This window comes from Podarcis muralis, chromosome 12 (genome assembly GCF_964188315.1).
Source record: "Podarcis muralis chromosome 12, rPodMur119.hap1.1, whole genome shotgun sequence".
In the NCBI taxonomy this organism is placed as follows: domain Eukaryota; kingdom Metazoa; phylum Chordata; class Lepidosauria; order Squamata; family Lacertidae; genus Podarcis; species Podarcis muralis.
This window is the reverse complement of record NC_135666.1, coordinates 47469545-47495749: the sequence shown is the minus strand read 5'-3', so window position 1 is coordinate 47495749 and position 26205 is coordinate 47469545. Positions and strand designations below refer to the sequence as shown.

Here is a 26205-nt window from a genome sequence, read left to right as displayed (position 1 = left end):
TTGGCCCTCCCACCTGCCTGATCCTTCAGCTGCAGGTTTACCTGATGGTAGCCATTGGCCTGGGAAGCCACCCACCATTTTAAATTTACCATGATGCCCTGGGTGTTGGGAAACTGCCAGGGAGATATTGTCCATCATGGCCCCAAGCCGGCTGCCGAACGTCCATCGATCTCCCGTAGCCAGGCAGATCCAGCAGTTAGCGACACAAAGCCTCAGAAATAGATTGCCACATTCCAGGCTTGTGCACACTGTTCTTTATCAGCAGAAACCACAGCCAGAAAGCTTGCACCGTAGAAGAGAGCATAATTTACAGACTTTATTTAGCGTTGAACAGAACAAAGGAAAACATGACCGTTCTGTGTCAGTGTCTCCGACCGACTGAAATCGAAAGGAAACAGCAAGCATAAACATCCTGTGACTAGGACATGCGCAGACTCTGTGACTCTCAAAGCCTGCTCCCTCTTAAGGTGGAACGGAAATATCCTAACATCCTCCCCCTTTCCGTGTAACCTGTTGTACCTGTGGTTCACTCAATTGCAACCTTTGTACATAAACCTTATGTTGTTCTCTGTTAACAACCTTAGACAACAGATCAGCAGGAATTTCATTTCCTGGCATGTAGGACACCTGAATCAGTCCTTTCTGAATACACTCTCTTGCACGATGTAGCTTAATCTGCAAGTACTTGGTTCTTTGCTTGCAACTCTCAGAGTTCAGCAAAGCCAAACACGATCTATTGTCTTGATACACTTGTATAGGACATTTCACAGAAACCCCGATGTCCTTAAACAGTTGCATCAACCATTCACAATCCATGAGTGAAAATGACAGAGCATTGAGTTCTGCTTCACAGGAACTTAGGCTCACTGTTGTTTGCTTCTTGCACAACCAGTCAAACAGGCAGTGGTTGTACATGTAGCACACACCAGAAGTGCTTGTACCATCCGTGGTGTCACTTCCAAAACTTGCATCTGCAAAGATTTCAAGACCTCCAGTCTTCTGACTGGTGAACCTCAGCCTGTAGTGCATAGTCCCTTTCAAATAGCGGGCTATGCGCTTCAGAGCTTTCCAATCCTGAACCGTAGGATTGTTGGCATGTCTGCTAAGCAGATTACAGCTTACAGCTATGTCAGGTCTCGAACATCTGGCAATGAAATTCAGCTTGCCTAGAACGCATCTGTACAGCGTTGTATCAGAAAACGCTTCAGCAGTACTATCTACCTGGTAACCTGTCACCATCGGTGTGTCTGCTGGGTTTGCATCAACCAAATTCAACCTGGTTAATACATCAGCAATTTTCTGTGTTTGGTGTACCAGAAAATTACCTGCTTGGTCCTTCTCCACCTGCAGAGAAAGATAGTTGGATACCTCACCAAGATCCTTCATGTCAAAGTGCTCCTTCAGCTGAGCTAGGGTGCTTTGGTAGAAAGCCTGATTCTTCCAAAACATCAGAAGATCATCAACAAAACATAAACAATACAGTTTGTTTTGCCCCTCCTCCTTGACAAACACACATGGATCAGCTTTGCCCTGGTGAAAACCTAGAGAAAGCAACGTTTCAGTGAGTTTTGTGTTCCAACACCTAGCACTCTGCTTGAGACCATATAAGGATTTCCGCAGTTTACAGACCATTCCCTTCTGTATCTGCATCCCGTCAGGTGGAAGCATAAACAGCTCCTCGTTCAAAATCCCATACAAAAAAGCTGTATTAATGTCGTGGTGGGAAACATGCAGTTTCTCCTCCGCAGCAATCTTGAGCATCAGCCGAATGCTCTCATATTTGACAGTGGGTGAGTAGGTCTCGTGGTAATCCTGTCCTGGTACCTGTGAAAAACCTCTGGCAACCAATCTGGCTTTGTGTCTGACAACCTTGCCATTCTGGTCTGTCTTGGCCTTGAAGACCCATTTGCTGCCAACCAGTCTCATACCTGGGACTACCGGTACCAGCTCCCAAGTTTGGTTCCTGTTCAAGGAATCAACTTCAGCCTTCATGGCATTAAGCCAAGGCTCAGCATCTTTAGAGGTTAACTCCTGAACCTCTTTGAAGCTTGAAGGTTCCCACACCTTCTCTGAGCTACTAAGAACAGCGGTTGCTGTTTTAGCAAACTCATCAGCATACCTCTTTGGAGGTCTGCCTTTGGTCGCCCTTTCAGACCTACGTACTAGACGCAAGTCTTCTGGACTCATCTCCTCTTTCTTAGGAGAAAAATGACCAATGGTGAACAGTGGTTCTTCCAGTTCATTGTCAGACGCATCAGATGGTCTGACTGAGGCCTTTGCACTCTTGTAGTCTGCTGTGTCATCACTCTCACTGACATCAGCAGCAGCGCCGCCCAATGAACTGGAATCCGAACTCTGATCATCATCATCATCATCATCATCCTCATCATCATCATCCTCATCATCATCATCCTCAGCAGCTTCCTCAGCTTTAGCTGCTTGCTTGACATCACCTTCATCCTCCTCTGGGTAACTCTGGAAAATTCCCACATTTTCCCCCCACTTAGGATTGTACTCAACACTCCTTGTGAACTTTATGGATTTAGAGTCAGTCATCCATACCCTGTATGCACCTTTTTCGTACCCCATGAACAAACCATGTGCCCCACGCTTCCCAAGCTTGTTGGTTTGTGGGGTGCGTACCCACATGTCAGAACCAAAAATTCTCATGTGTTTGGTGTTGGGTTTCTTGCCAAACATCTTCTCATAGGGGGTACAACCAACGGGTGATGACAATCTGCGATTAACGGAGTAAACCAGATTCCCCAAAGCCTCCCCCCAAAACTTATCAGGGAGATTGGCATCATGCAACAAGGTTTTCATTCCTTGCAGCAATGTTTGATTTGCTCTCTCCGCAAGCCCATTCATCCATGGCGATCTGGGGGTTGACATGTCATGCTGGATTCCCTTCTCAGTCAGGAAAGCTTCAAACTGCTGAGAAGTGAATTCCCCGCCCCGATCGGTAAAAAGACAGGAAATACGTTTACCGTGAGCATTCTCCAACCAAGCACAGAATGCCTTAAACTTCGGAAACGCTTGCGATTTCTGTTCGAGCAAAAACACATGAATGTACCTAGAAAAAGAATCAATTAGAACCATGAAGAACCTTGCTCCTCCTAAAGAGGGCGTAAGTGGCCCAACCAGGTCTGCGTGCACTAGCTGGTAGGGCTTGGAAGCCTGCCTGCTAGACTCTTTGCCTTTTGGAGCAACCTTCACCTTGTTCTCAGCACAAGATACACATTTCATGTGATATTTACAGGGTTTGATGTTCAAACCCTCAACCACCTCTGGCATCTTGGCCAGTGCCTTCCAAGAGAGGTGACCAAACCTTCGATGCGCTTCATGAATGCAACCTGCATGAAGAACTTTGTTAGTTTGTGCAACACAACAAGAATCAGCATTAGATACAACAGCAGTGTCATCATAAGTTATATGGAACAAACCATCCATAAACTTTGCATGCAAATAGTCCTCTTTGCCTTTACTGATGACACAGACGCTCCTCTTGAAGGAAATCTGAAAACCACGTCCAGTAAGCTGCGGGACGCTCAACAAATTGCTTGCAGCTCCAGGAACATACAGAACATTACTGATGGTTGTATGCAAACTTGCAAGTTTCACAGTCCCTTCTCCTGCAATTTGCAACGTCCTTCCATCAGCCAGGTGGATCTCACCTTCCTGAGGCTTGAAGGAGATAAAGAGGTGCCGATCCTTTGAGATGTGGCGGGTACAGCCCGAATCAACAACAAAGCTGCCTTTGGCTGTTGGAGCAGCCTTCACAGCAAGCAAACCCTTGTTTTCCACTTGCTTGGGCTTTTGCAGTTTGCCCCCCTGCTGCTCCTGGCCAGCAGACGTGCCTTTAGCCTTTGGTGAAGCTGTGCCAGCAGACATAGCCTTGTCTTCCACTGGCGTGGGCTTTTGCAGCTTGCCCCCCTGCTTCTGGTCAGCAGACGTGCCTTTAGCCTTTGGTGAAGCAGTGCCAGCTAACAAAGCCTTGTTTTCCACTGGCGTGGGCTCTTCACCCCCCTTCTGCTTCGGGCCATCTGCAGACGCCTGTTTACCTTTGCCTTTCCGGCCTCTGCAAAGGCGATGACCTTGGTTCTCACGAGAAACAGAGCTCTCAGCTGCCGACTCCTTGGCTCCCTCTGGAGGCTGGAATGCTGCCTGGGATGACATCACAGTCTGCTCCCCCTGCAGCTTGCAACCGGTGCCCTCAGCATCCCTGCATTCACTCGCATTCTGGGAAACAGCCAGGACCTCCGATGCAGTCAAACTCTGGGCTGGGACGACTGACTTGTGTGCTTTCAGCAACGCATACCACATTCCACGTGCAGTGGTGTTGCCAGCCAGCGTCTTAATTTCCTCAAGAGATACGGATAAGACTATTATGTCAATCGCCTTCGAATCATCGGCTTTCCATCTCTCTGTCAGAGGAACTGGGGGGGCCTCAGATACAGTGTGCCACACCCTAAACTGACGCAGCAAACTCTCACACCATTTTGCCCAGGTTTCATAATTCTGCCCATGTAACTTCGGTGGACACGGAGCTACTTCTGAGGATTGTAAAAGATCCATCTCAGGTCTTTACGTGAGCCCAAGTCTTTATGCCTTCAAAGACTTATTATCTCGGCAGCCCATTAATCACGAACTCCCTGGCTTGGCTCCCAGGCCAATTAAGCCTTGCCGGAGTTCAAAGGCTCCTTGTTGAGGTAAACAGAAAAGCCTCCGCTCTCGCTGCTTTCGCTTTTCACATACCTCTCAAACGCAGTCTGTTGCAGCTTTACTCTCCTGTAGGTGCTGTGAATCTGGGCCCGAAACCTTGTTGTTGGGAAACTGCCAGGGAGATATTGTCCATCATGGCCCCAAGCCGGCTGCCGAACGTCCATCGATCTCCCGTAGCCAGGCAGATCCAGCAGTTAGCGACACAAAGCCTCAGAAATAGATTGCCACATTCCAGGCTTGTGCACACTGTTCTTTATCAGCAGAAACCACAGCCAGAAAGCTTGCACCGTAGAAGAGAGCATAATTTACAGACTTTATTTAGCGTTGAACAGAACAAAGGAAAACATGACCGTTCTGTGTCAGTGTCTCCGACCGACTGAAATCGAAAGGAAACAGCAAGCATAAACATCCTGTGACTAGGACATGCGCAGACTCTGTGACTCTCAAAGCCTGCTCCCTCTTAAGGTGGAACGGAAATATCCTAACACTGGGTGGCACTATGTCAGAGCAGTATGAGCAATTTTGAATGGCAGGGAACTCAAAGTTGTTCGTCGTCGATCCTGGTGCTTCTACTAGCCACTGCCAGTAAGCCCTGTTGGTGTCAATCGGATTCGCCAGGATGCAGTTTGCCAGGAGTCCCCTCAAACCTGGAGGTGGCCCTCTAGGTGGCCCCTGGATGGAAATACAGTTGACTCACAACTTGTGCGGGAATTACATTCTGGAGATTGCGTGTAAAGTCAAAATTGTGTATTGTCGGAACAAGCCTAGCGCCAACCCTGGTATGACCACCTGCAACTTTCTGAAGCTGCTGTGCAGAGAGAGCCTGCCACAAGGTGGAGAACATAAAAGCCTTGCCGACTGGGAACGAGGAAGGTCTCGCGCAAGTTTAGGGAGGCTCTTGCAAGATCTTGTGGTGGTGACTGGGAGCAGCCGCCAAGACCATATAACACCAGTCTTGAAAGACCTACATTGGCTCCCAGTACGTTTCCGAGCCCAATTCAAAGTGTTGGTGCTGACCTTTAAAGCCCTAAACGGCCTCGGTCCCGTACATCTGAAGGAGCGTCTCCACCCCCATCGTTCTACCCGGACACTGAGGTCCAGCACCGAGGGCCTTCTGGCAGTTCCCTTACTGCGAGAAGGCAAGTTACAGGGAACCAGGCAGAGGGCCTTCTTGGTAGTGGCACCCGCCCTCCCACCAGATGTCAAAGAGAACAACAACTACCAGGCTTTTAGAAGACATCTGAAGGCAGCCCTGTTTAGGGAAGCTTTTAATGTTTGGAAGCCGCCCAGAGTGGCTGGGGAAGCCCAGCCAGATGGGCGGGGTATAAATAAATTATTATTATTATTATTATTATTATTATTATTATCATTATCATTATCTTGGACAGCCACGCAAGATCTCGCAGAAGCCTCTCAGCCCCAAGCAAGCAACTCTGAGAACTTAAGAGCTCTTTCCGTGCAGGGAAAATCTGACAGAGAAAGAGCTTTAAATCTCTCCACCTTGCATGCACTTAATTTGTGCAGTTTCGGGTGGCCCGCCGCCAAACATTTAAAGCTGTGATCGTACAAGTTAAAGGTGCACAAGTATGGAAAATGGCGGTCAAAATTAGCAAGGATGGCAGCAAGAGTGGCAACAGATAAATAAGTAGTTTTCCACGGTGGTTTGTAACTGTACACAATAAACGACATAGGAATAAGTACATGTTTTAATTTAATGTAATTTAATGAAACTTCTATCCCACCTTTGCTCCTTTGAGCTTAAGGCTTTCATTGTTCTCTTCTTCCCTATTTTATCCTTACAGCAGCCTTGTGAGGTAGGTTAGGCTGAAAAAGGCAGGGTCACCCAGTGAGTTTCATGGTGGAGCAAGGATTTGAACCATGGTCTCCCAGGTTCTAGTCCAACACTCTAACCACTACACCATATTGCGTACTTTGCAGTTATTTTGTACCTTGTACCTAATTCTGCATTTATGCAGTACGACAGAATAAACACTTTCCTCTCAAGCTCGCTTGAATGGGCATCAAACAATACTTTCAATGCCAAATTAAAATCCACGATAAACCTATGATAAAATATTTGCCTGCCTATCTTCCCAGAGAATTGTATATGTTTGGCATATACACATACGTGTGTTGTTATTGACAGAGTTATAAAAATATTGTGAAACTAGAATGCTGTTAAACCTTTTATTTCTATAAAGAGGTCTTCTCCTGCTGTGGCACAACAAAATGAAATTGAACGTGCTATTAGGCCCAGTTTACCATCTTAATAAACATTTTGGAAATATCATTAACTCTGAATGGAGATCTGCTGAATCAGAGCAAGCAGAAAAATATTTCCTTAAGCAAGAGTTATCCTGGATTGTTACCAGGCAATGATAGTATCAGAAGCTGTGTTTATAACATTACTTTATAAATAATTAGTGTTTGCATTATGCATTTAAAGAGCTTTTATGAAACAATGTATCCTAGTTTCCTCTCCTCTCCCTTGGCAGAGTCTAATTATTAAAGATGAGTGTGTAATTCAAATTGCCCAGGGTGAGCCCTCTTATTTTCTGTTATTTAAATTTTGGTCCAGTACATCGGCTTATCATATCATATATCAAAATTCCCCATCAGGCTAAACATATTTTGTTTTCCCACTACACTAGAGTCGTGCCTTTTAAGGGGAGGGAGGGGAAAAGGAGAATGAGCTTTAATTAGTTTGGGATCAAATTCATAAATGCTTTCTACAGAAAATGTAACTGGGCTTCCTTGCAGCTAAAGTGGAAGGACCTCAGCTCAGTAGCAGAGCATGTGTCTTGTATGCAGAAAGTCCCAGGTTCCATCCTCAAAATCTCTCATTAGGACTGGAAAATACTGGAACCATGTTGGGATAGATGGACCAAATAGTCTGATTCAGGATAAGGCAGCTTCCTGTGATCTTAAGTTAATTTGTTTCTACAGTGGCAGCATGCTACTCACAAATTTTAGCATTGCACAAAGTGCCATTGAAATTTGAGAGCCCAAAGTCTGCCACCGTGCAAAGCCAAAAGTTGATGCCCCCCCCCCCACCCAAAGCTGCCTTCGCAAAGCTGGGTAAACAAGGGGGTATAAGGGCTCTGGAAGGGTCCTAGAGCCCTTCTGTCTTCTTCCCAAAGCTGCCAAAAGCTAACTAGGCTTTGGGAAGGAGGTGGGGAACTCTAGGACCCTGCCAGAGCCCTCACACTTCCTTCCAAAGCAAGGGCTTACTAGGCTTTGGGAAGGAGGTGGGAAGGTACCCCCTTGGCTCAGCATCCTGGGGGGGGGACCAGTCGTGCTTCCCTAAATCCGCCTCTGCTGCAACTCTCATTGGCCCCACCCAGCAATCCTGGGAGATTGTAGTCCAAAGTGTCTGGAGTGTACCAGGTTGGCAGAGCCTGCCATATGGGTTGAATCCAGATTTAGTCATAAAGTGCCATAGATTTCAATGGGTCTACTCTAGCTATGACTTAAGTCTGTATCCAGCCCTATGGGTGAATCAGCCTTCATACTAGAAATCAGTATACAAGCAGGCAATTTGTTTGGACTAAAAGGCCAGAGTTAAACAATACAGTGGTACCTCGCAAGACGAATGCCTCGCAAGACAAAAAACTCGCTAGACGAAAGGGTTTTTTGTTTTTTGAGCTGCTTCGCAAGACGATTTTCCCTATGGGCTTGCTTCGCAAGACGGAAACGTCTTGCAAGTTTGTTTCCTTTTTCTTAACACCGTTAATACAGTTGCGACTTGACTTCGATGAGCAACTCATAGAACGCGGTGAGGTAGCCTTTTTTTGAGGTTTTTAAAGACTTTGGTGATTTTTGAAGCTTTTCCAAAACTTTCCCGACACCGTGCTTCGCAAGACGAAAAAAATCGCAAGACGACAAAACCCGTAGAACGAATTAATTTCGTCTTGCGAGGCACCACTGTACCGAGTCTCAACGAACCTGAAAATAGTGCTACGAATCTTGCTGCAATTTATAGTCACGGGAAACCTGACAAGAAGGGACAGATTGAGAGCCACCCTATGGTTGAAGGAGCAGGTGTTCTCCTCTTCACCACACACACAATGTTGCCTTTGGTGTGGGCATTCCATATGGATGTGCCATTGTGCAGGTGTCAAATTCACATGAATCCTCGCCTTTGGAAGCAGAAGAATTTCACAAATCTGGTATTTGTATGACTGAACGTTCTATGATGCTTTCTGGAACTGAAAAACAGCAAGGTGGGAGGTTACTGTGTTCAGAAGCAGGATTCTGGCTATATGTGAGGAAGATTTAGCAACTGAAAAATAACTGGATGCAGCCTTCAAATAAAGGGTTGTTCGCAAAGTAGGATGTATTGCCACACTACCATCCTAGTGACTGACTCTCACCTCCTAGAGAGGCACATCTAGAACCCTCTCTGATAGAGGCCTTTGTCCTATTGGATTGCCATCCACCGTAAGTCAAAATCAGGGCCACCTGGAAGAGAGCAGGCCTATTTACTCAGAGATTAAAGAGAAACAGGTCACATCCACACCATACATTAAAAGCACTATTTTACCATTTTAACAGTCACGAATCCTGGGGTTGGTGGTGCTGAGAATTACTAGGAGACTGAAGTCTCTCAGCCCCACTCACCTCACAGAGTGTTTGTTGTGGGGGAGGAAGGGAAAGGAGAATGTTAGCCGCTTTGAGACTCCTTTGGGTAGTGATAAAGCAGGATATCAAATCCAAACCCTCCTCCTCCACCTCCTCCTCCTTCTTCTTTTTCCCCTCACAGAGCTTCAATTTCCAAGAGTTCCCTAGGAAGAAGGATTGACAAAGCACTCTACAAACTGTAGCTCTGCTACAGTTCTTTCCTAACAACTCTCAGCACTCTTAGCAAAGTACAGTTCCCATTATCCTTTGGGGGAAGCCATGACAGTTAAAGTCGTATCGTGGGGCTTCTAGATGCTGGGTACAGATTTGGCCATAGTGTGGTCATGTGTCCTACTGGAAAGAGTTGTGTCCTCTGTTCCAAGGTCTGTCAGAGGATAGTCCTGTATTTGAAGGCATCCTATGTTTGAAAAGCAACCTACTTGAAGGCTGCATTCAAAATAACAAACCAGACCAAGGCAGAGCAGGGGCCTGGAAGTTTCCTCTTAGCAGGCTGAGAAGGCACACTGATCTCACTATGGTGAGATGCAATGTGCTTCTATTTAAATTATAGGAATTATTTCTAAACATACAGGTGTGCGCATAAACAAGCATATGCAAATTTTATGCAACTCTTCCTCTTCTTTTGGCGATGCATTCTGGTAATGTCACTCTACAATGGAATGAACTTTCATTTTCCTTCAGGAGGGGAGCAGAGAGATTGTGTGGATAAAATCAAATAAGCCTGGAAGAATAACGATCTATATGTTTCGATTTCAGGATTTCTTCAGCAAATCTGATCCATTTCTGGAAATTTTCCGGATGAATGATGATGCCACTCAGCAGCTCGTTCACAGGACTGAGGTGAGAAATGAGCCCGTTTTGAACTCAGCTGGGCACAGCTGTCTATGGCAAGGAAGAGAGGGCTCTTTTTGTTTTTACTTATATCAAACTTTATAGGATGTTCAAAAGCAATCCTCTTTTACTTCGTTTTGCATTATTGTGGGCCCCCGTCCCTTGGTAGGCTTATAATTTTGGTTGCTGTGTGGGAGATTTAGGGTCTTTTGAAATAATATAAACTGCTAGACCAGGGGTCAGCAGACTTTTTCAGAAGGGGGCCGGTCCACTGTCCCTCAGACCTTGTGGGGGGCCGGACTATATTTTGAAGAGACACAAATTCCTATTCCCCACAAATAACTCAGAGATGCGTTTTAAATAAAAGCAGACATTCTACTCATGTAAAAACACCAGGCAGGCCCCACAAATAACCCAGAGATGCATTTTAAATAAAAGGACACATTCTACTCATGTAAAAACATGCTGATTCTTGGACCATCTGCGGGCCAGATTTAGAAGGCAATTGGGACGGATCCAGGCCCCGGGCCTTAGTTCGCCTACCCATGTGCTAGACTTTTAGTGCTTTACCAGTGTCTTGTGTGCTGGGGGTGCCCTTCGGACAATGGCACTGCTGCAGCTTACAAGGATTGTGCAGGGACTGTGCAAGAATGCCAGCAGAGCCATTCCAGTCTCACTAAGTGACAGTGATGCCAATGTTGGGTGTGTGTGTGCTCCTCTGTGGCACTGCCTCACACACCAACCACTCATGACTAGTGGTGGCATGGATCCAGCAAGACTCGCATAATATCCTGTCCCCATGCAGTTGAAGAGAAGTAGCCTTGCTGAACAGGAACAAAAGGAAACACTTTGCTCTGGCTTGGAAAGAAAACCGTACCCCATTAATTGGGAGGATGTGTTTTGGCACCTCATTCCACTCGGAAAGGGGACTACACTTCAAAGAAGGGGACTACACTTCAAAGAAGTGATCTAAACCAAGGTGGATGGGAGGGGAAAATAAAAAGTTGTATGAACCTCTTGGGCATTGCTCTGTGGAAGAAGAGGCAGTTTTGCCATTCTGCTCTGTCACATCAGCAATCCTGCACTTCAGTAGCACATTAAGCATGTGCCTGGCCTCAGGAGAAGTAAGCAAGCAATAGTAATTCACAAAATGGTGCAGTTGCTGGGGGGAATGTAGCTATGTCAGGGTCGCAGGCACGTATTGGATAGTACCAGTCACGTCACAAATGATTAGTGGCCTAACACTTTCCATTTCCCTGCTCACGTCATCATTTGGGGAAGGTTATTCAAGACTTCCATTGAGGCTCCTCAAGTTATACGTTTAAAGTGATGGGTGGTGGGTGCTTTCTCTCCTCTCGTTGCTTAATCCATCTTTATTCTAGAGTTTCCACAATAGTGAGCTATGTTGTGCCCAATAGTACTCTGAAATATATATACTTTTAGCATTTGATGAAGGGCGCTCATAACAGCCAAAAGGTTCCCTCACAGAAGTGATTCAGTAGTCAAGGTGAGATGATAATGATAATGATGATGATGATGATGATAATTTATACCCTGCCCATCTGGCTGAGTTTCCCCAGCCACTCTGGGCGGCTTCCAACAAAACACTAAAATACAATAACCTATTAAACATTAAAAGCTTCCCTAAACAGGGCTGCCTTCAGATGTCTTCTAAAAGTTTGGTAGTTATTTTTCTCTTTGACATCTGGTGGGAGGGCCTTCCACAGGGCGGGTGCCACTACCGAGAAGGCCCTCTGCCTGGTCCCCTGTAACTTGGCTTCTCGCAGCGAGGGAACCGCCAGAAGGCCCTCGGCGCTGGACCTCGTTGAGAGGTGGCTGTTTAGGTCCAAACAGATATATAGCCACCAGTAGCCATTATTCTGTGCATCGCCAGTCGCATTCAGAGCCAGAAATGTCAATTTGAGGGACATTTGTTACTTCCCTATTTCCTCCAAATGAGATAGACATTCTTCACTCCTCACATACCATGCTATTTAGCAAGCATTGGCCTTCTTGAGCTGCTCCAAGGGGAAAGCTTATCAGGGCTTGCAGGCAGCTCCCTCACCTGAAACATGTAACACCTGCCATAGACAGGCTTTCAACTCCTTTGGCAACAGGTAATTCTCCTCTCTCTGTTCATATACAGGGTGAGTCTTTTACATGTGTAGTCTGTATCCATGGGGCCTCTTTTAAAGGACTAACCCTGTATGTGTTTGCCCATATGTTAGCAAAACAGCATCGTTGCCGCTGTCACTCCTTTATTCCATTGCACAGTGCTCCAGCAATGTTGGCTGGCTTAGATCATATAACAGGGATAGAACATGGGGGAAGTTCCAGTGTTTAATTGGAGAGCATGGTCAGTTAGGGGAGTGTGAATTCCCCCCCCCCCCCAGCTAGTAAATTTGCCCATAAAGCAAATTTATTTTCTCTGTTTAGATTGTTGTTTCAGACTTTTCAATCCTTATCTTGTTTTCCCATTTTGTGTTCTGTTTTCCCATTTTGTGATGTACAATCCTTTGGGTTTGTTTGTTTTTTAACTGACTCCCACTGATTTTAATGGACTTTGGAAAGGCGTCAAAAGACAAAATAAATTATCAAATAGAGCATAACAAGAAGCATGCTCAATATTACGTTGACTTGATTGCCTAGCATATAGCCACAAAAAGTATACAAAAAAATGAATAATGCCTAAAGATACTGTTTCTTTTGCTCAGTTAAATTTTTTTTGTGATAATAGAACTTCATTTGCAAGTGATAATTATTGGTGTTTAGCATTTTGGTTTTGAAATATGTTTATAGTCCTTTCCTTCTCATTCATAGGTGGTGATGAATAACTTAAATCCAGCCTGGAAGTCATTTAAGGTGTCTGTAAATTCACTCTGCAGCGGAGATCAGGATCGTAGGCTGAAGGTTAGTGGTCTCTTATCAAGTGTGGAACAAGTTTTTTTTCCTGTTAAAAAAAAATCTCTTAAAAAACTTTGAAATTAAAGACTGCCACTAAACACACACACACACACATCCACTCCTTTGACTTGAAGTACATTATCTTGCAGAATTATTTATGCTTTGGCAGTTTGAATTGAAACCCACACAGCAGTACATTTCCTTAATGATTGTGCATAATATTGTAAAAGGTCTCTCAGTGTAACACCACTTAAGCCAACAAAATTGAAATATTTCAGAAAGCAAAAATAAGGGGCCTACGTGTGTCAATCAGCTTTGCAGGCATGCTGCTCAAAAACTGATCTATCTAAAATCCAAACAATATTAGAGCAATCGGGCTGCGTTGTTCCCCCTATGCCCTCCTTTCACACGGAAAGGGTTATCTTCAGGTCAAGTGAATTAATACAAAGAGAAAAAAGCCTGGTCTAAAACCACCCTGGAGTTTTAATGTGAGTTTGGACTCAGCTCTGGAATCTGATTCTGGAACTGCAGGTCTCCTTCTTCCCCCAGAGACATGTAAGCATCAGTGGGGTGGGGTGGGGTGGGGTGGCTGCACTGTGTCCATTCCTGGTTGAAGGCAGGTCTAGACAGCAACACACAGACACACACTGCATGCGCACACGAGACCTATGCAGATCAGTTGAGGGAGAGAGCTATTCCCCTCTCTTTTTCTCATCAAACAATCAAGCTGATCAACAGGGAAGGGGCAATTTTCACCTTTCTGCACTGTGCCCACTTGCCGGTTCAGCAATAAAACACCCGGTGTCAATGAACTCTTTATTCAAAGAAACCAAAACAACTCAGACCTAGCCATCGCAGCAACTCTTCCCAGTAGGTCTTGCCACAGCAAGGCGGTTGTGAGGATTGAATGTCCCTGCCTTCCACTGCTCTCTAAGGCTTCTCCTCCCTTGGATCCTTCCACAGCCACCTGAGGCTCCTTCATCTCGTCTCTCTTTGCCCCACCCTCTTCATTTCTCTGTATGTTCTGGGAGACCAGGGGGAAGCGGGGCTGGACATTCCCTGGATTCTTCAGCAGCCTGCTTCATCTCTGTCTGCTGGCCACCCTCCTCTCCTCCCTCTGAGTCTGGATTGCTCTCTGCCACAGCCTCTTCCTGCTCACTAAACCCTGTTGCTTCAGCTTCTGACACCTTCTCCTCCCAGTCTGCCCCGTCTTCTCCCTCAGACCACTCACCATTGTCCCACCACCAATCCCCTGGCTCTGAGCCTTCTTCCTCTGGGGGTTCCCCAGCTGGTGCCTCCCACCACTCCCATTTCCTTTTCTTTTTGCAACCATCTGTAGGATCTTGGAGGGCAACAGAAATTATTTGCTTGGGATGTTGGATGAGCCCCTTGAACTGGCTGTTAGCCAACCCTTACCTAAAGGAAACCTGAGCTCTCTTCAGTTTTTTCTCGCCTGTAGTGGAAAAGCCAGCTGAAAGGGGCTGCAGGGTCCTGCAACTAGAGGTGGGGGAGGCAAACCTAACCTAATTCACACTTTTCAAAGCAAGGTGTGAACTGAAACACAGCCTTTTGTTGAAATTCACACTTCTCCAAATTTGGCAGTGCAGTTCCCCAGCCAAACAACATGTACAAAAGTGTGGATACTAGGGTAAAGTGTGCATATATAAATGGCACATTTGTGAAAATAACATATGAAAATGCATGATAATGGGGGGCGGTCGCTTTCAGAAATGTGTATATTTCGCAAAATTCTAAGCAAAATTGTGCATGTCGGAAGAAATTCATACTCCTGTTGGCTGTTCTGCCATAACATCTAGTGTTTTCTACTCTCATAAAGGCTCCGCAAATGATTTGGAAATGTATGGTTCTAAGCCCAGTATGAAGTCTCCACAAGTAGGGGTGGGGACGACACCCCCCCCCCCACTGCAAAAGTTGCAGCTGAACTCGTGATCCGAACTGGATCATGTCCCCTATGCCATGGGCAATGGTTACTATAATTCCCCATATATATTGCAAAGGACTCGTCGGTTTAATTACTAGTATGGATTTGTGTCAATTAATCTGCCTCAGAGACACTTTGAAGATCAAAAGACAGTGTAAGCGGCATCTATTAGCTGGTCTAATAACTTGGATTTCTCGGGAGATGTGCTATCAGGGAAATAAAATAACGGCACCGCTCTTTGGGTCTCCACGGACTCTTCTGTTTTAGAGACATGGCAGGCTGAGGGTGAAGGGTGGCAATGAATAGCTCCTGCCCATAATGGGATGAGGGCGTTCCGAGCCTCGCTCTCTCTGCTTGGCTGGCTTCTGGCAGGCGAGCGTGTTCTTTCAGCCTGACAGGTGCTTTTTCTCCAGATCACTGCCACAGCCCCACTGTGTTTTCAGAAACAGAGCACTCACGGCCTCTTGACACGCTGATGAGTCTGCAGACCTGGGCAGAAGATGCCGCAAGTAAAGAAACGAATGATGCCGGACGTCTCGAGCCCCTGAGGCTGTGAGCCTTTTCAGAGACAGTGGGGGTTCCAGAGGTTGTTTCTGCACCTGATCCTGGTTGGACAAAGGAGAAAGAAACTGATTCTCACTCCCCACCCATCACGGGAAATAAAGGAGCACGATAGCATAGTTGGAGTCGGGGGAGTATTGTAGGAAGATGTACATAGTGATTTCTATCTTATGAGCTACTTCTCTCTCTCTCTCTCTTTTTTAGAATGTGGTTTTATAAAACAGAATAGGTGCTATGTTGTTGTTGTTTAGTTGTTTAGTCGTGTCCGCCTCTTCGTGAACCCATGGACCAGAGCACGCCAGGCCCTCCTGTCTTCCACTGCCTCCTGCAGTTTGGTCAAACTCATGCTGGTAGCTTCGAGAACACTGTCCAACCATCTCGTCCTCTGTCATCCCCTTCTCCTTGTGCCCTCCATCTTTCCCAACATCAGGGTCTTTTCCAGGGAATCTTCTCTTCTCATGAGGTGGCCAAAGTATTGGAGCCTCACCTTCACGATCTGTCCTTCCAGTGAGCACTCAGGGCTGAGTTCCTTAAGAATGGATAGGTTTGTCTCCTCCAGCACCATAATTCAAAAACATCAATTCTTTGGCGATCAGGTGCTATGCATGGAAAGATTAACCTCTTCAGATACAGGAGGCTCCCCATGTCACAAGTATGCCTTCCAGGTCATGGAGGGAACAGACACCACACTGTGGCCCCTCTTCAGATCACAAGCTAACCCCTAATCAGATTGCCTGAAGTGGGCTATTATTTGCAGAAGAAAGGGAGAGTTCTTGGGAAAACATATTATTTGGAGAGGGGTGGGGGGAGCTTCCTAAGTACAGTGGTACCTCAGGTTAAGTACTTAATTCGTTCCGGAGGTCCATTCTTAACCTGAAACTGTTCTTAACCTGAAGCATCACTTTAGCTAATGGGGCCTCCCACTGCCGCCAGGCCGCCGGAGCACAATTTCTGTTCTCATCCTGAAGCAAAGTTCTTAACCCGAGGTACTGTTTCTGGGTTAGCGGAGTCTGTAACCTGAAGCGTATGTAACCTGAAGCATATGTAACCTGAGGTACCACTGTAGCTGTAAGTATATTTATTTAAGCATGTGAGATGGATCCATTAGAATTTCATACAGGGATAGCTATAGTGATGCCCTGATATGATGATCATTTTGTTTTTATGGTTTTTTAAATTTTTGTTTGTTGTACTGAATGTTTTAATTATCCCTTGTTTTGTGTTTATCCTTGAGTCTGCCTCTTATTGACCATGTTTCGCATACATAGCATTTTCGGTGTATTTGGGATTTATTTATTTTTTGCAGGGCCTTTGGCCACAAGCAGTACAAGTTTAAGCTAAGACTTAAGAACGTCTACTCCACTGTTCATTTGCAGGACAGTTTCTGTACTTTGCTTATTCTGAGGGTGGAAAAAGAATGTCCACCAATAGTTCACATCCATCATTATTAGTAATGAAAGATCAATATCAGAGAGCTGACTGCATTTATTACTTTGAAATTAACAGAGCTTGTGATCTACGGAAGCTCCTTGATATGACATTATTCATATCCCCTCTTTTCATGTCCTGAAAGCCAAAAGATTGTGTCTTGCTGGTGCCTAAAGTCTTTGTGCTCATTGCCATTTCCTGGTTTAGATATCAGTGATACCATCTTTAAACAGAAATGATAAAATTAGTTTCTGCTAAAAAGCACTTTTGTGTGTGTGCAAATCTGTATTTTCTGTCTCTCACTTATAAAACAAAGCTGAAAAGCCTGTATTCCGTTTTCTCTCAATTTGAACTTGCAAAGGACATTTGCAATTCAAAGTGTGTAGGGGTGACAGTTTGGTTCAGAGCCTAGATTCTCTTAAATTACCCAGGCCTGAAGAGTATTGGAAAACTGGCATCTTTAAAGACAAATGACCATAATATTACATTGGCAATAATGGCTGTATACTCCAAACTGACTCATTGAATCTCTGGTGTGAGTGAGAAGAGATAGCTCAGAACTAGGACTAGATGGGTTGATCTATTTCTGACCTGTGTCAGTTTTGTGTGCACTCAGTCATAAGTCCGTTCCATCCCATTTTTGCATTAATCTGTGATTTTTAAAAGAATCTATACAAAAAAAGGGACGCGGGTGGCGCTGTGGGTAAAAGCCTCAGCGCCTAGGGCTTGCCGATTGAAAGGTCGGCGGTTGGAATCCCCGCGGCAGGGTGTGCTCCCGTTGCTCGGTCCCAGTGCCTGCCAACCTAGCAGTTCGAAAGCACCCCCAGGTGCAAGTAGATAAATAGGGACCGCTTACCAGCGGGAAGGTAAACGGCGTTTCTGTGTGCTGCGCTGGCTCGCCAGATGCAGCTTTGTCACGCTGGCCACGTGACCCGGAAGTGTCTCTGGACAGCGCTGGCCCCTGGCCTCTTAAGTGAGATGGGCGCACAACCCCAGAGTCTGTCAAGACTGGCCCGTACGGGCAGGGGTACCTTTACCTTTACCTTTATACCCAAAAAAACGCCCCCATATTTACGTATGAATTTAATTTTGGCGAGAAAATACAATCAAAATCCACAAACATGAACTTCGAATCTTGTTTTCTCTAAAAGTGTGCATTTCTAGATGTGCTTTATCCTAATATGTGGATTTTATACAAGATTTGTATTTATTTTTTTGAGCTGAAATCTACATTGCAATACTCTGATAACTCAAAAATGAATGGTAACTGCATTTCGACCTGCACATTAGTTTGAGAAGTACAAACCAGGTGGCTTCAGAACTAGCAGAGAACTAACAAGCTACACTTGATTGTGCACAGGAAGCCAACTTTGTTCCCTCTCCAAAAACACCCGCTGCACACTTAACTTTTTCAGAATCTTACATTCTGTTACTCAAAGATGATCTGTAATATATCCAAGAAATCTGGCTCTAAGGGTCAAACTATATTCTTGTTGTTGGCACCCATCTGTCTCAAGAGACAATGGAGTGCGCCTCTGGAAGGTGAAGTCAAACCGCTGGAATCACAGTGCCTGCTATGGCTGCAGAGACTGCTAACTCATAACTGCTGCCTCCCATGTGAATTGACCTTTCCGGGGTGCAGGTCTTGGCAGTGATGTATGGAGGCCCTGGTCTGCCCAGATGACAAGACCTTGCTGGTCTGAACCAAATACCGTATTTTTCGTTCCATAAGGCGCACCGGACCATAGGGCACACCTAGTTTTTACCCCCCCCCCCAGCCCCAAAGAGCAGCATACAGGCTGCACGCAGCCTGTCAGCTTCTCCCAGAGCTGCTGGGGCTGCCGGGGGAAGCCCGGGTCCCCCCCCAGCCCCAAAGAGCAAAGAAGCCAAGACAGCAAGCGGGATCCAGAGAGCGCAACCTCTCCCTGCCAGAGGGGCTGCGCGCTGCTATGGCACAAGCCAAGACAGCAAGCGGGATGGATCCCGCTCACTGTCTTGGCTTCCTCTTTAGCTGCGAACAACCTCTCCAGCCGGGAGAGGCTGCGCAGGGCTAAAGAAGCCATAGCCGCGTGCAGCCTCTCCCTGCTGGAGGGGCTGCGCACGGCTATCCCTGAAGCCTTCGGAGTGCAGCACGAGTTCCCGCTGCGCTCCGCAGGTTTCAGGTTCCTTTTGCTGAAACCGGCTTCAGGTTCCTTTTGGGGTGCTCCCTCTGCACATCAGAGGCTTCGAGTTGCTTTCGCTGAAGCCAAGGAGCCTGCATTTGCTCCATAGGACGCACACACATTTCCCCTTAATTTTTGGAGGGGGGAAAGTACGTCTCATAGATCGAAAAATACGGTACATTTGGCACTAGCTTGGCTACAGGAGTTGCTAGAAGGAGATATACTAGGCACCATCCAACTGTTTTAGGCACTCCACTCCAGATTTGTAGAAGGTTTATTCCTTAGCCTTTTCTTCTCCCAAAGATGTCCCACAAGGCAACGGTTATGGATTGTTCCTCAGAGTTTACTCCCAAGGCCTTTCTCGTGAATGAGTATAGCTGTCTGGTAGCAGAGGTTTAGAATCAGAGTTTTCCTTCTCCTAGATGGGCTACCTTCCCAGGTGAACGAGCCCCATCTGCCCCTCATTTTCCTCAACAGCACATGCAGTAACTGCCTTCTTGACTGTTGGACCCAATATTGGGTCCAGCTATATAACTGGATCAAGCCATATAATACTAGAAAGACACAATTGCATTTCATGTATACTGTATTTTTAAAGAAATAGCACCAATGGCAGCTTCCCTTCCTTAATGAGCTGTGGGTGGGTGAGGGGGAGAATTTTCACCAGGATCTTGGCACTAGGTGGAAGGATTTAAACCCCTCCCTGCACACCTGCTTATTCCTTTTTTAAAAAAAAGAAAGAAGAAATGGCATGTGTCTTGTACTGTCTAGTTAGTTTACCCCTCAGTTGTATGGCTTTCCCACAAGTATTAAGAGCTTTCTGACTTAATAGAATCATATCATATCCAAAATTAATGAAGGGAGCAGAAAAATCAAGAACGTCCCTCCTGTTTCTAAAAACGGAGTTGGAATCCTGATGAGATGTTGACATCATAACCATTCTCAGCTGAGGTTAATCTCTTGTCGGGGGGGGGGGGGGCTGGCTTTAATTTGCCAGGTGGCTTGCTGTATAATCTTTCTTGTAGGAGAGCCACTTGTGTGTAACTCGCACTGTAATTTAGGTTTATGGCAAACGTTTTGAAATATTCTCCTTCCGTATTGTGCCAGTGAGAGCCAGTGTGGTGTAGTGGTTAAAAGCGGTAGTCTCGTAATCTGGTGAACCGGGTTCGCGTCTCTGCTCCTCCACATGCAGCTGCTGGGTGACCTTGGGGTAGTCACACTTCTCTGAAGTCTCTCAGCCCCACTCACCTCACAGAGTGTTTGTTGTGGGGGAGGAAGGGAAAGGAGAATGTTGGCCGCTTTGAGACTCCTTAAAGGGAGTGAAAGGCGGGATATCAAATCCAAACTCCTCCTCCTCCTCTTCCTCTTCTTCTTCTTCTTCTTCCTTCTCACAACGGATAGCAGTGCCATCAGTCTTAAAATATTTATCGCCGGGGGTGGAGCAGCCAGGATGCCCATGCAAAACAGCCATCTAAATGGAGATGCCCTCATCTACTGCCATGATGAGAAAGCTTCTGGATGCCCCAAAGTCTGTCCCCTCTTCTCCCAAGCAATTGTAAGAACTTAACTCTCCTCCTGCAACGCCACCATTTTAGAGGCAGGCAGGAAGATCGCACATTGTGTGAGCTTTCCTTCTCCCAAAAAGTATCCAAGAAAATCACAAGGAGGGGTAAGCAGGACGTAAGAAAAAGAATGGGGTGCAGGAAAACAAGATGGTGGCAGCGGGGGGGGGGGGTAGGGAGAATCAGGAGGAGAAAAGGCAGGCTTTACAGCAGATGGTTCCCAATTGCATCTTCTGCTGGCAAGTTAAATGAATACCTTTTATTGCTTAGAGACATTTCAGTGGAATCGTATCTAGTCTTCTGGTTCATTGATACTCCCAGTGTTAGTTTATGTGTCAGTTAAGGGATGTTCACAACATGTATTACTTTAGTGCATCGCTTGTTACCATTGTATAAACTCAGAAGAGTGCATATTCCAGGTGCAAAATGTTGGCCTCAGGAGCCTTCTTTAACCAAGCCTTTAATTTCAGACCTGCAATTATTATGAGAGTAATTGGTCCTATTTGGACAACCTAGGTACCTGGTAAGGTATTCAAGACTAGCAGTTAAATATCTAAATTGGATGACCTATTTCCTCCTGCTGTAATTAAATTGTAAAATTTAGACAGAGGAGATTGAAAGCCCTGGTGCTACATTTTCTCTTTTTAGGCCATCTCCGCCTCTCTTTATTTTTTTTACCTCTTTTAAAATTTGTTTAAACCAATTCATTCCAAGCAGGTTTTTATAAAACAGTGGTGCTATATCATGCCCTCAAATCCCGTGGTTTGTCTATCACCCAAAGAAACTTTTCCTTTTCTGGCTGGGCCAAATTTTTTTTTTTGGAGATGCCAGTTTAGCTATAGCACATTCTAGACATAAGCAATATTTTGCCCCATTCTGCAGTCTACAGTCTGACACATTATCAGTAGCTCAACAGCATTATTCTGATAAGCAATCATATCAACATAATGGTTTTAACATTTTTACAGAGATATCCCAGGCAGTCAAATCTATCGCTTCAAATCCCAGCAGGACTTAATATTTTCTGCGGGCTGAATTAACAAAAGAGCAATGAAGGGCCTCGAGACATACAAAACTGTCCATTTAAACATTACTGCCATTAAGCATTCTCAATTTGCCACGTTTTTAAAAAGGCTTTTTAATCCGCCTGAATAACCAGGTCTTCTACAGAGAAAAAGGGAGACTAGGTGAGATTTCACAGTAGGATCGTGAACAGGATGACTGTCTTCCATTTTGCTATAATTTTCAGCCAGGCAATATCAAATTACTATTTTTGAAATTCACCATATGGTGGCTTGTCATATGATGTTTTATAATCTAGTACACTTATTTTCTTGGTTCAAAATACGTGTGTGCTGAATTAGCAGGGTAAGGATCATAAGTGTATCTCTCTTTTTTCCATTTTTAAAATATTTTTTATTAAATTTTCTAAATTACATTTCAAAGTATTCATTTAAGCAACCTTAAATCAATGACTTCCATTCTTCTCCTTCCATAGTTCATTTTGCATACCATACATCCCTGCATATTTTACATGAACTAAACCATTCAATATTCCATTGTTACATCCATCAAAACTTATTTACACTGTTGAATTTATCTTAATGCTACCACTGTTTTTAAATAAACACAGTTTTCACCTATATATTCAGTAAACATTTTCCAGTCTTCTTTAAACATGCATTCTTCTTGTTCTCTTATTCTATAAATTAAGTCTGCAAGCTGCACATATTCCATCAGTTTAAGTTGCCATGCTTTTTTGGTTGGGACCTCTCTCGCTTTCCATTTTTGGGCTAACAAAACATGGGCCGCGGTAGTAGCGTACATAAACAGCCTTTTTGGACACCTGGGAATTTCCCTCTGAATTATCCCCAACGAAAAGGACTCTGGGTTGTTTTTTTAAAATATGCTTTTAAACATTTTTTTCAATTCATTATATATCATATCCCAATACTCTTTTACCCTTTTACAAGTCTACCACATATGGTAAAACGTACCCTCATAAGTGTATCTCTGTGTAGCAGCCATGGAGGAAAAGTCTACATCCAGTGGCCTTCAGCTCAAATTATCAGGCCTTGGCTTAGTCTACGTTGGGCTGCATCTGGGGTCTGATTCAGGCATAAGCTTGTGAGCATCAGAAGGAACAGAGGCAATATATGTGTCAGAGACTGGTTGGGGTCAAGCACTAGATCAGGCAGATGAGGGCCAGGATGGCCAGTGAAATAAACGTTATAGCAATGCTTTAATAAATGTTCTTTGGGAATTTCGATATGAATTCCCACACACACCCCAACGGAGAATGTATGTAGTTAACTCTTTTTTGTCTTCTGTTCTTCGCAATACAGTCCCTTAGATGGAAATTGAAACCGGACTCCGGCCAAACTTGATTTCTTAGCACACAGTACTTCTCAGTCCTGGTCCTTTCCTGCTCTCTTGCTTTTACTAGTCCTAGTGCAGTGTGGAGCACTGGCCTGGTTGTCTTGGAAATCAGGATGTGCTCTTGAGGCTTCTCAGGAAATGTGGGGCAGGAGGAAGGAAGGAGGTCTGGCCAAATCAGCTTCTCTTATGGGGGACAGAGAGAGGAACTGGAGTGGTTCCAATAAGTAGTGGCCCTCCTAGCTGGGATTTGTGCTCAGGCAGGTCATAGGAGCCTAGGAAGCTGCCCTATACCAAGTCATTGGTTCATCTACCGAAGCATTCTCTATACTGGCTGGCAGAAGCTCTGCACAGTTTCAGACAGGAATCCTTCTCAGCCCAATCTGAAGATCTAAGGGATTGAACCTGGGACCTTTTGTATGTGAGGCAGATACTCTTCCACTAAAAGGTAAAGGGCTCTGTGATGGTTAGGTCCAGTCAAAGGCGACTATGGGGTTGCGGTGCTCATCTTGCTTTCAGGCCGAGAGAGTCGGCGTTTGTCCACAGGCAGCTTTCTGGGTCATGTGGCCAGCCTGACTAAACCGATTCTGGCGCAACGGGACACCATGACAGAAACCAGAGCGCACGGAAATGCTGTTTCCTTTCCCACCTATTTATCTACTTGCACTGGAGTGCTTTTGAACTGCTAGGTTGGCAGGAGCTGGGACAGAGCAACGGGAGCTCACCCCATCATGGGGTGTCGAACCACTGACCTTCTGATCAGCAACCCCAAGCGGCTCAGTGGTTTAGACCACAGCGCCACCCCTGCCCTCCACCTAACACCAGTCCTTCCACTAACACCAGGCCTGGCTGCAAACCATGCAGTCCACTAACAGTTGGCCTGATAGCAAATTGGATTGATGACTGCCTTGTACATCATCACACCTCCAGTACACAACGGTAGAAATAAAGCTCATGAACAATGGCTTGTGCCTAATACTCAACATGACTAAACCCTCCACGTTTTCTTTAGATGTGTGCTTGATGTGTTAATTGTAAACCAATCCGTTTTCTGCCTCTTTGAAACCCATTTCTGACTAGGCCACTGTGATGCTATTCTGTCTCAGACCTCTGAGCTGGTTTCCCTCCCAGCATTCTATTAACCTCCCCATCCCTTGGTTCTGTTCACTATTACCATTTATCTTCCACAAGTCTCTTATCAACCCCTCTGTCGAAATCACCTTCTCCGCCAAATTTCTGTTATCTGCTCTGACAGTTAATATCTGGGGGAAGTTGCCAGGAAGAGTTAAATTAAAATCTCTGGCTGCTCAGACCTTTTAGAAAAAAAGATTATGTACCAATTAAATGATAGGAACAGCTCTGCTTCTGGGAAGTCTGGGAACCAACACGGAACAGAGAATAGTTGGGAGCCAGCATGTTTGCTGGTGCCATCAAGGCAGGGCTTGGGGGCCCACTCATCAGAAAGAGCAGGTGCACCCCCAAATGCGTAGAATCATAGAATTGTACAGTTGGAAGCGACCTCAAAGCTCATCTAGTGCAACCCCCTACTATGCAGGAATTCTGTCCACAGCTGTCCCTGGATGGGCTCAAACCACCAACCTTTGGGCTAGCTGCCAGATGCACTGTCCTATCGCACCGCCTGAATATACTTGTCAGATGCTGGTGTGATGGCCTGGGAATCCGATTCAGAGGCGGAACCTGAGGAATCCCAGACTGCACAGGAGTCCCCACCTCCAGGGCCGGCTGAGCTGGGGCAGTGGCTTGAACCTGAAGGGCCCTCACCTGTGCCGGATCCTCAGGAGCAGACACCAGCTGAATGCGCTCTGGCTCCGGAGGTGATTGAGGGCCCATTGCCTGCAGGTGCTCCTCTCCCAGCCCTGTCAGGGGAAGGTGAGGTTGCCTCTGGGTCCAGTAACCCTCCAGCCTCTCCGGAGCTGCAGAGGCTCAGGGCAGAAAGGCGGAGGGGACTAAGTTCTCTCAGGAGGAGTGCCTGCCTTAAGGCCAGGAGAGGCGGGTCTCCTGGGGGCCGGGACTGCCCCTGGCCTCAGAGAAGATAAAGGCCAGTCAGCCCAGTCCCAGGTTGCGGGAGCAACATCGTTGAAGAGCTGTTCCTGCCAGCACCCTGCCCTTCTCTTCCAGAGTTCCTGACCACGCCCGCCTCCTTTCCTTGGACCCCACTTCACCCTTGACGGACAGCCTCCATACCCTCAACCTAGGACCGGACTCAGACCATGCCGCATGGTAACCTCCCCCCCGGGACCAGCACAGCTGGTGTGGTTGCTCGAGAGTAAACAGGCAAGACTCCAACCTGTCTTTTCCAGGCTTTATTCTTGGTGCAAACTATTTACAGTGAAGAGCATCATAAGTTCATGTCTGGCTCGATCGCTAGCAGAATCTGGGAGTGGTCGGTCTTTCTACCTCCCCCAGCATAAAAGTCGCGTCACCCCCAGCCTTTTCCTTCCCTCCCTGCGCCGAAGCTTACTGCACAGAATGGGCGCTGGCAGGGGCGTACTTCCCGCCTCTCCGGTTTGCTCAGACTCGGTGTTGAGGCTCTTCCTAGCATCCCCTGGTCCCTTCACCTCTTCTCCACTGGAGGAGGGGCTTTCCTCCTCGCCGGAGGAGGAACTGCTTCACAAGATTTTCGGAGGCTCCCTATAACACAACTGCCCTTCCATCTCTCGTCTCTGAGCTGATGGCAGTTCCCTGACAATACTAAACCTTGTTGTTTTATGCAAGCAAATGCTAGAAATTTGGAGGGCCGTATAAATATGTGCATGATTTGACATCACTTTGGGGACTGACATGAGATTCATACTTTAAATATTACTTGCCATTTTGGCTGCAGGGCAAAGGACCTGCAGCTGCTTCAGAAGTGTTGTACCATCATTTGTGATTGTTTGCCATCTTGGACCATTTTATCAATGGCTTACTATATCTGATTCTTGGGGGCAAGGAGGGCTTATAAGAATATTAAGTACAGATTCTCACTTCCCAGGCTTGTGTCCCGGGAAGGTAATTTCAGTGCTGCTAATGCAGCAGTTTGACTTCACCGCTGGAGGTGCACTCCCTTGTTTCT

At 46.0% G+C, this 26205-nt stretch overlaps 1 protein-coding gene across 6 annotated transcripts in view; it reads left to right on the top strand.

The window, feature by feature from the left end:
- CPNE4 (copine 4) overlaps positions 1-26205 on the top strand; it is a 262849-nt gene that overhangs the window by 189600 nt on the left and 47044 nt on the right. For all 6 annotated transcript variants that reach the window (XM_028750791.2, XM_028750792.2, XM_077916377.1 and 3 more), the window contains 2 exons: positions 10120-10203; positions 13015-13104. In XM_028750791.2, coding sequence (XP_028606624.2) covers positions 10120-10203; positions 13015-13104 — 174 coding nt within the window. The remainder of the gene's footprint in view (positions 1-10119; positions 10204-13014; positions 13105-26205) is intronic.